This window comes from Lethenteron reissneri, unplaced genomic scaffold (assembly GCF_015708825.2).
Source record: "Lethenteron reissneri isolate LAM-NWPU_2019-01 unplaced genomic scaffold, ASM1570882v1 scaffold_213, whole genome shotgun sequence".
Lineage (NCBI taxonomy): Eukaryota > Metazoa > Chordata > Hyperoartia > Petromyzontiformes > Petromyzontidae > Lethenteron > Lethenteron reissneri.
Window position 1 is genome coordinate 40,014 of NW_026891735.1, and position 10,167 is coordinate 50,180.

At 58.5% G+C, this 10,167-nt stretch overlaps 1 protein-coding gene across 1 annotated transcript; it reads left to right on the forward strand.

The window, feature by feature from the left end:
* Positions 1-1,063: 1,063 nt before the first annotated feature.
* Positions 1,064-10,167, forward strand: LOC133339712 (cobalamin binding intrinsic factor-like). Its single transcript, XM_061547865.1, has 10 exons — positions 1,064-1,199; positions 2,498-2,596; positions 3,242-3,434; positions 3,970-4,163; positions 4,308-4,460; positions 4,921-5,099; positions 7,760-7,955; positions 8,182-8,380; positions 8,551-8,672; positions 9,712-10,167. The coding sequence occupies exons 2-10, from the start codon at positions 2,521-2,523 to the stop codon at positions 9,771-9,773; spliced, it is 1,374 nt and encodes a 457-aa protein (XP_061403849.1). The 5' UTR covers positions 1,064-1,199; positions 2,498-2,520; the 3' UTR covers positions 9,774-10,167.

Below are 10,167 nucleotides of genomic sequence, written 5' to 3' on the forward strand. Positions count from 1 at the left end.
CTCAGCGCATGTTGTACCGCGAGCAGAACGCGTGGCTAATGCGGACCACGACGCTTGTGCCAGGCCATGTGCACCTTGAGGCCACGTGAAGTGTCGAACGCCCGCTGGCAGGAGGTCACGACCCTGCGCACGGGACAAGGTTACTACTCATTTGAGGCTGAGTCGACCTAGGATAAGCCGAGGACCCGGTTCAGATAATCGTCACTGGTGTTGGTCGTGAGCGGGACACGTGTACACACACACACACAACTCGTGTACATACACAGAGTACACATGTACACACACACACAGAACACGTGTACACACACAGAGAACGCGTGTACACACACACACAGAACACGTTTACGACCGAGGGGAGGCTGAGTTGGTTTCAGATCATCGCCATCACTGGGGTGGGTTGGTGGCCGTGAACGGGAATCAAAACTCGGGTTCGTAGCGCAGCGCTAGAATCACTGCACCCCCCCACCTCCACCCCCCCCCCCACCTCCACCCCCCCACTCCCCCACCTCCACCTCCCCACCCCCCCACCACCCCACCTCCACCCCCCACCCCCCCACCCCTCCACCCCCCCCACCCCCACCCCTCCACCCCCTACCCCCCCACCCCTCCACCCCCCACCCCCCCACCCCCCCACCTCCACCTCCACCTCCACCCCCCCACCTTCACCCCCCACTCCCCACCCCCCACTCCCCACCCCCCACCCCCCACTCCTCACCCCCACCCCCCACTCCCCACCCCCACCCCCCACCCCCACCCCCCACTCCCCAACCCCACCCCCCACTCCCCAACCCCCACCCCCCCACTCCCCACCCCCCCACTCCCCACCCCCCCCCACTCCCTACCCCCCACCCCCCACTCCCCAACCCCCACCCCCCACCCCCCCACTCCCCACCCCCCCCACTCCCCACCCCCCACTCCCAACCCCTACCCCCCACCCCCCACTCCCCCACCCCCCGCAGGTGTAGGTGTGCACGCGGCAGCGCTCGTTGTGGGCGTGCCGGAGCCGCGCCCCCTGGGAGCTTAAATAGCGGGGAGCGCGGGGCCCGCTGTGCTCACAGCCAGGCTCGCTACACTGCTGCTGCTCGCTCTCTCCACAGCCAGGCTCGCTCCACTGCTGCTGCTCTCTCTCCACAGCCAGGCTCGCTCCACTGCTGCTGCTACCTCTGGTTACTTTCCGGCGCCGCTGCTGCTGAATTTTGGTGAGTTTAATGACGAATCTGCGTCAGCTCTGTGATGAGCGCAGCAACAGCGGTAACGCGAGACTGGGACTGACTGCAGGTTCCAGTTGTTATGGTTCGGAGATGACCTGCGAACCAAAACGACTCGAACCTGCAGTCTGTGTCGGTCTCTCTACCCACGGTGCGCCTGGGTTTGCCTGCCGGGTTCCTGCTACCGTTTCTCTCCTGCACATTGATAATCGTGGGTTCAGGTTGTTGTCTGCTGCTATCAACAATCCCCAGGTGACTAATAAAGTCGCTCTAGTCGAGTCTGCGATGCAGGCTTCGGGTCGTGTTGTCTGCGGCTGTAAACAAACCCCACCACGCGAATAATAAAATATTCGAGTTTGGTTCAAACGTTTAAATTTCGACGTTTCGTTTTAATCGGAGACTGAAATTAGATTGGGAACACGTGGATTGGAGAGCACGCGCAGGCTGGAGACCACCACCTCGTCACCACATGGATCTCCATCCAGCAGTGGATGGACCCTGGAGATGATGATTACCCCGAGAGAGAGAGGGGAGGGGGGGGCACCTCACGCGTTCACATTGACGAATATCCGAACGGGGTTCTCTACTAGGTCCAAATATAAACGCAAACGGCAAGAATACCTCGTGTGGCCGTGTAATGGTCGCGAGTTACTCTCTCTTGGTGTGTCTGTCTGTGCCCGTGTCTCTGTGTGAGTGACTCTCTCTGTGTCTCTGTCTGTGCCCGTGTCTCTGTGTGGTGTCTGTGCGAGTGACTCTCGGTGTCTCTGTCTGTGCCCGTGTCTCTGTGTGGTGTCTGTGCGAGTGACTCTCTCTCTCGGTGTCTCTGTCTGTGCCGTGTCTCTGTGTGAGTGACTCTCTCGGTGTCTCTGTCTGTGCCGTGTCTCTGTGTGAGTGACTCTCTCGGTGTCTCTGTCTGTGCCGTGTCTCTGCGTGGTGTCTGTGCGAGTGACTCTCTCTCTCTCTCTCTCTCGGTGTCTGTCTGTGCCGTGTCTCTGTGTGGTATCTGTGCGAGTGACTCTTTCTCTCTCTCTCTCGGTGTCTGTCTGTGCCGTGTCTCTGTGTGGTGTCTGTGTGTGACTCTCGGTGTCTCTGTCTGTGCCGTGTCTCTGTGTGAGTGACTCTCTCGGTGTCTCTGTCTGTGCCGTGTCTCTGTGTGAGTGACTCTCTCGGTGTCTCTGTCTGTGCAGTGTCTCTCTGTGTGAGTGTCTCTGTCTGTGCCGTGTCTCTGTGTGAGTGACTCTCTCTCTCGGTGTCTGTCTGTGCCGTGTCTCTGCGTGGTGTCTCTGCAGTGAGAGGAGGCTGCTCGCTCGTCATGGCTCGCCCTGGCCACGCTTTAGCGCTGCTGCTGCTGCTGGCGGCGGTCGCCGTCCTGCACAGCTCCGTCGCCGGTAACGGAGGGGGGGGGACACGGCGTGGTGGTGGAGGAGATGAACACTGCGTGGTGGTGGTGGTGGTGGAGATGAACACGGCGTGGTGGTGGTGGAGATGAACACGGCGTGGTGGTGGTGGAGATGAACACGGCGTGGTGGTGTTCATCTTACCCAGCCGATATCACCGGTTTTTCCGTACTTTTCCCGCACCTGGAGGAGTTCATTTTACATCTTTGTTCACCCTCGCTCGGCTGCACCGAAAGTCCTCGCGCGCCGCTCCTGCAGGAATTGGTCGTGGGCCGCTTAACACAGCCCCTTGTCAGGACACAGACACACACAGACATACACACACAGTATGCACGCTACTGTGTGTTTCACTTCTTTCGCACCGTACGTAGCCAACCATACGGTGCGGGGGTAAGGGGGGTGACCACAACAAACTAAACGCACTAAGCGGCTCTAAATAAACGAGTTTATCGACCTCGGCGATGCTTGGAAAGTGCACGGCTCCCAAATGGCTTCCTATTAACAGAATGAAGAGCGTTCCAGACGGCCACAGAACCCGGTGCCCACCGCCTTTGTTCGACCGCGAGCCGCTGCAGGTGGTGCTCTGAGACCCCCCCCCCCACCTCCTCCTGGCTCTTCCCCCACCCCTCCCCCTAGTGGCACCGTCGGCCGTGGTCCTGGCCGTGGTCAAGGTGCTGCTCAACTCGACGCGACACTCAGACGAGAGCTTCCTGGTCGACCCCACGGTGCTGTGTGCACTGCGCCTGGCACCGGTGCACAACCTGCGCATGGAGCGCTCCTTCCTCAAGCAGCTGCTGGCGCGCCTCGCCGACCTGCACCTCGACCGCAGGTTCGCCGACCCCACCTCCACCTCCACCCAAAGACAAAGATCCCCCGTATAGCCTTAACGGACTGTTGGGGCAAGTGCTGTTGGTGAGTGTCGGCGCTTAATTAATGCCGGCTATGGTACGCGAGGGGGTGGGTGGCTGGCAACCACGCCCGGCCGCCTTTGTCTCCCCAGTGGCTCAACCCAGGTACTCGTTTGAGGCCGAGTCGACCTAGGGGAGGGCCAGGACCGGTTCAGAGAATCGTCACGCGGTGTTGGTGGCCGTGAGGTGAGAATCGGGACCTCCGGGTTCGCAAGGCAGCGTAGCGCCGACCGCCACCGCTCCCAGGTTCCATTCGGTGTTTGAACTTCAAAACACAACCCCCCGTTTGATTGCCAGAATGGGTAAAACCTCCTCTTATTTTTTGTCTGAGATCGTCTTCTCTTGTTGTCCTTACCCCCCACACCTCAACTAACACGATTAGGCTACGTATGGTGCAAAAGAAGTTGTACATGCAGACGCCGTTCTAACGCGGGGGATGGGATTTTTGTCGCACAGCTGCCCGGGGCAGGTGACCGACCCAGACGAGAGGTCCCAACGCGACGAGGCCGTCTCGTCGGGGCTGCTGGCGCTGGCGGTGCTGGCGCTGAGGGCCTCGTGCCTGCCCGTGGAGGACATGCGCCTGGGCTGGGTCCACGTCGACCTCCTCGGCATCCTGGACCAGCGGCTCGACGAGGAGCGGCGCAGCGTTGGTGCGACGTGGGGACACGCGGCGCGGGGGGGGGGGGTGATGTAGTGGCGACGTATTTGGGGTGACATCGCCGGGTCGTAGCGGTGGTTGTAGTAGTGGTGGTGGTTAACCCCCCCCCCCCCCCCTCTGTGCTTTCTACCCTCAGCGCTGGCAGGGCGGCCGCTCACCACCTACTACCAGTACGCGCTCGCCACGCAGGCGCTGTGCATCCTCAACGCCAGCGTGGACCCCGACGCCGTGGAGAAGCTCACGAGCTGGGCCCTGCTCCAGGGCTCTGGCGACGGGCCCTACTCCATCGGTGAGCGAGTGACTCTGTGTGATTTTTGAGCTGGGCCAATGCTGCAAGGGCCTACAGGGGTCTGCGGACGAGCATCGCTCTGAGAGCGAGCGGCGAGTAATGTGCCGGGTGAGCGGGAGAGCAGCGGTCAGTGTGCACCGCGCTACGAGCCCGGCCACACCCCATTCACGAACGACCATCGGTGGCGCATCCGAACCGGTCCTGAGCGTCCCCGAGGTTCGTTTGGTCTTTAAATCCGTCACCTGCTGTGGTGTCTAATAAACATCACCACTGCGGAGTCGAAGGCAGCATGGCGTTGTGCTGGACTTGATAGGTGCTGCTACTTGCGCACGGCACTGGGCTCACGAGCCTCTGTAGGCGGTACGGGGGGTGATCATTGCCTCTTGAGAGCAATAACGGAGGGGCTGGACGAGCGAAGAGTGGGCGGCTGAGCGAGCATCGCGCCCCCCCCTCCCCCTAGACGAGGCATCCCAGGCGCTGGTGGCGCTGTCGTGCCTCAAGGGGACTCCGCTCCCGGGGCCCCCCACGCTCGCCGCTGCCGTGGCCGCGGCCGCCCAGAGCCTCGCCACGCTGCTGCTGGGGCAGCGCTCGGGCAACGGAGCCATCGGCAACATCTACAGCACCGCCCTCGCCGTGCAGGTGGGGAGGGGGCTGGTGGGGGGGGCGGGGGCTGGATGGTGGGGGGCTGTGGTCTCGGTGGATTGCCATTTTGGGTTCTGAGTCCAGTCACTGAGGGATGGACATTCCTCCGCTGGGGGAAGGAAACGGCGAGGTGGTTCTTGTGAATAATGGAATGAAGGGGGTGTGAGAGCGTGGTGGTGGTGAGGAGTGAGCTCTACTCCCCATCGTGGGAAGCAAGGGATGGTGGTAGTGGCTTATGCCCCCACCACAAGTGAATATCAGTGGAGGAATGCAGGCAAAGCCGATTAGTTGGATGCCTTCTATGCCTCTGCTTTATTGACATTACCAAAGCCAATACTATAACAACCCCGAGCCCTGGTGTATTCATTGCAAGTGCTGTATGAGACTCTGACTCTGCTCACAACAATTAAGTTCCTTCATGATGGTGGGCAGGCCCGGGTATAACGATATGGCCAGGAGTCAAAGCCGTTCCTTGTTCACCTTGGGTGCGACAGGGATGTGTCCATGCTCCGACATTATTTCACGTTTTTTTGGAACCACGTAGTTGGAGAAGTGTTCTGTGGCTGTACTGGCGCAATTTCCATCTGGGACAAATGCAATAGGAGGCTGATCGATGCCCGGATGAGATCGAGAAATTGCTCCCTATTGTAATTGGTTCTTTACCCTTCTATCTGGCAACAAAACTGACTCCTTTTTACAAGGAGTCATGTTTGCATAGACCGCAATACCTGCAGTCATAATACAAACAAAAGAACATAACTCTGATAATGTGCACTGTCCTGCACATTATCAGAGTTATGTTCTTTTGTTTGTATTATGACTGCAGGTATTGCGGTCTATGCAAACATGACTCCTTGTAAAAAGGTGTCAGTTTTGTTGCCAGATAGAAGGGTAAAGAACCAATTATCATATTTTTACTGGCAAATGAGGTTCCCATAGTGCTCCCTATTGGTCAACCATGTTATGTATGCTGTTGAGCTGGTGATTTGCTGCTCACTCAGAGGAGTTGGAGGTTCTCCTGCTTAACCTGGAGTGTGCCTCGGCTGCGCCAAAGCTCGCACCTCTGATTCGCAAAGTTCGCTACATACGGTGCGGAAGAAGTTCAACATTCATACATAAGCACCTGCCTGGGTATTTTGTGCCATCAAACTCCACCCACTCAACTCTCCATTTCAAGTTTCATTTATTAGGTATAGCCCTGTGAGCCATGTGGCTCTTAAGTCGGGTGAAACCGCAACAAACAAAATATGAACAGAGAACATCTTAAGGCGAAGACGCGTAACAGAAGCATCCTGGAATAAACCAGCAAAGATAAAAAAGAACGTTTTAAAAGCTGTGTGCAAAAATCCCAATGTGGTGCAAGTCGGCTATAACAACCATGGGACAATTTGGATTAAGCATATGTTTTCGAATCACCAAAATGAAGCTATAAAAACAATGTAACAACGGTTATCATAGGAACTGATTCAAATCTCACAATAAATGATATACATAGCACGTACGACCAAACTTGCAGCCATAGCTGGCAGCATGACACTCCCAGTGTATGATGTGTGAGTTCGTGGTTGTATGATGTGTGAGTCGGCGTATGATGTGAGTTAGTGGTTGTATGGGCGAGTGTATGATGTGTGATTTAGTGGTTGTAGGGGTAAGTGTATGATGAGTGAGGTCAGTATCGGCTCCCTCTGCGCGCGCCTCTCGCCCACCACAAGTGGCCCCGCCAGCCGCTGGGAGCGTGCGGCCATATTTTTTTCCATGACGACCCCCCCCCCCCCCCGGCTCCGTCCATAGGTTATGGGGCAATTGTCCAGAGAGAGGAGTTTTGCCATATTGGGCAGCTCTGGTTTGACAGCAGAGGTCTCGCTCAGATTCAGTTGGGTGGTAATCTCTTTTAATTTGCTGCATAGCGCTGTGTGGAAGCTACCTGCCTGTAGCTCCCATTATAAAAGTGTTACGCCCTCTCTTCTCTGTGCTTTAAAAACGTGGACCACCCCCAATGGAAAATCCTACGCTGGTTAGAAACATTTAGGCTGGCTCTCCGATCCATCCTGGGTTTAACCAGGCTGGGTTGTCTGAACCGCTCGCATATCCTTGAAAGATTTGGACGGTCCCATTGAGCTCCTTCGGCAGGCAAAGCTGCGTTGGCTGGGGCATGTAGCCCGCATGCCCATCCACTGCGTGCCCCAAGCAGCTTCTGTTTGGCTGGATAGAGGGGCCTAACCGGGTACGGCATAGGCTGACAGAAGAATGTGGAGCCGAGTGGATTTGCCGATAATCGATACCAACCGTGTCGAGATCGGCCTCTATGGAGGAGGCTTGTGTAGGATATGACTGGCCAACAACGGAGGGCAGAGGAGCGATGCTCACAACGAGTGGAGCGCTGGGGTGGCTAAAGCATAGTAGGAGCACAGGTGGTGCATCTGCAAATCGTCTCGGTCAATCCTTGGTACCTGCAGGGTCTGTCCCGTGACCTCCTGCACCTAGCCTGGCACAGCAGTCAACCCATGGTACCTGCAGGGTCTGTCCCGTGACCTCCTGCACCTAGCCTGGCACAGCAGTCAACCCATGGCACCTGCAGGGTCTGTCCCGTGACCTCCTCCTCATGCACCTAGCCTGGCACAGCAGTCAAACACCACCCCCCCTCTGACCCCCACCAGGCCCTGCAGGCTGCCCAAGGGAGCGGGGTGAATGTGAGTGGCTGGGACGGAGGCAACGCCTCCCGCACCTTCCTCTTCGCCGCCGCCGTGGCCGGCGAGTTCAACGCCTCCCCGGGGGCCCTGGCCCAGCTGCTGCCCGCGCTGCTGGGCACCACCTACCTGGCCGTGCGGGGCATCACCTGCGTGGGTGACGACGGTGAGCGGACCTGGGTGGTGGGGCCTACGTGGCACCATGTGGGGGGGGGGGGGGGGTAGAGATGGTGAGGTGCGTGGCTGTGGTCAATGGTAGGTAATGCACAGGGACAATTGCCACTTGGGGTTGTAATTGGTGGTGGTGATCACCCTGCTGCGCCATGTGAATGGTGGTGGTGGTCAACCCGCGGTGTCAGAGCGATTTTGTTCTCCTGCCGCTTCCTCTGCAGACAGCGTCCAAGACCTGCACAGCGAGCTGACGCTGCGCACGCCCGCCGGCAACTCGTCGTGGCCCATCGGAGTGACCTACACGGCCACCGACGGCCTGGGCCACACCTTCAACAACAGCGTCCACGTGACCGTGCCCAGCGGCTCCAACCTCCTGCGCGTGCTTGAGGCCGCCCAGGCACAGAACGCCCTTCAATTCGGGTGAGGGGGGGGATGGAGTGGGGATGGAGATGGGGAAGGGGGAGGTGATGAGGTGTGGGAGGGAGGTGGTGAGGGGTGGGGGAGGTAAGGCGATGGAGGTAGTGAGAGGGAGTAAGGGGGGTGGTGGTGAGGTTGGAGTGTGTGTGTGTGTGTGTGGTGGTGGCGCGCAGCTTCAAGACCAAGTCGTCGAGCTTTGGGCCGTACCTGGTGGAGGTGAACGGTCTCGTGGCGGACTCAGCCCTGCACCAGTACTGGCAGCTGCTGGATGCTCCCAGCACCCCGCTGGACGAAGGTGAGGAGCCGTTGGCCGCCTCGGGACATGGGGGGGGGGGGGGGGGGGGGTCACCGGTTTGGGGTGGCACCGCGATTGCTGCCGTGAGGCCTCTAGCCGAGGGGGCAGCCCCCCCAGTGGCAGCTGATTCCAGCCGCGTGCGACTCCAATGGAGTGCTGAGTGGCTTGAGCCGCGATGCCGTGAGATGTCGTCTCCCTCGCCTGGTGTGCAGGAGGTCTCGTGGGTTCTATCTCTGGATTTTGAGATTCTGCGTCTCCCTCCCCGTGGTTCAGACTCGACTTTTATTCGGGTCGTCTGTTTTTTTTTCCCCCCCAATTTAGAATCGACGTGCGTTGTTTAGATGATTTGTCTGTTGCTACACACTTCCACTTGCTTGAGCTATAATTTTAATAGCCACGTCGCTTCTGAAAAGGAGGCAATATCTCCGCGAGCTCTCTACCTGGTAAAATAAAAGCGTTACATTGTTTTAAACTAAGACTCCAGGACTGCCTGCGCTACCAACTGTGTGAACGGGGAGGCTCTCCCATCCCAAGCCACTACCCTCAAGTGTTTCGCTGTTGTGCTGATTGCTGAACTTTGTTTAGTGTGGGGGTTGTTGCTGCTTTAGTCGTGTTTTGAGAACCAACCCAGAGTCGATCGGAAAATGAGATTCTTCCTGTCTCCTGTCCTGGTGTCTCTCTCGCTCTCGAGTTGTCACCCGGCCACTGAACACCAATCTCACTCGCGCCTTCATTCACACTCCTCCTCCTACCCACCCAATCACTTGCCCACCCACTCATTCACCTATTCACTCATTCAACCAGTTGCTCGCCATCTCGCTCACCCACACACAACCCAACTCGCTCACTCGCGCGAAATGAGACTCCTCCATCCTGGGTGTCAGGGTCGGGATCGAACTCACGACCTGCTGCCTACCAGGCGAGGTAGTTAACATCTCATGGCCACCGCAGCCCCCCTTTTATTTCTCTTGGCTCGACCCGGACCACGCAACTAACCCCCCCCCCCCCCCCCGTCTGTGTGCGGTGGTGCTGTGCGCAGGGCTGAGGGACTACATTGTGTCTGATGGACAACACGTGATCGCCAATCTCACCACGTGGTAGATGCAGCGTGGGGAGGGGGGTTGGGGGCCAGGACGCCGGTCAACGTTCAACAGACGTCAGGAAACGGACGTGACGTGCGTGGCTCCCTCGCTCTGCCACGCCGCCGCGTCATCGTCGCTTCTCATCTCGACCATCCCAATGGCCCCCAGCTGTGCCCCCCCCCCTGGTGGCAGCTGTCTCTGTGCTGCTGCTGCGAGGCGAACGCGTCAGTGGGAGCGTCATAATCGCAGCTGTGACGTCACCGCCATGATCGCAGCCGTGACGTCATCCTCGCTGTTATTAGCAGTGGGCCATGATCGGTCTGCTGCTGTGTGAATTCCCCCCCTCCCCTCCCACCAAAGCCAGCCTCACGATCTTGACGAGCTGCTACGTTCACATCCACAGATGATATTCG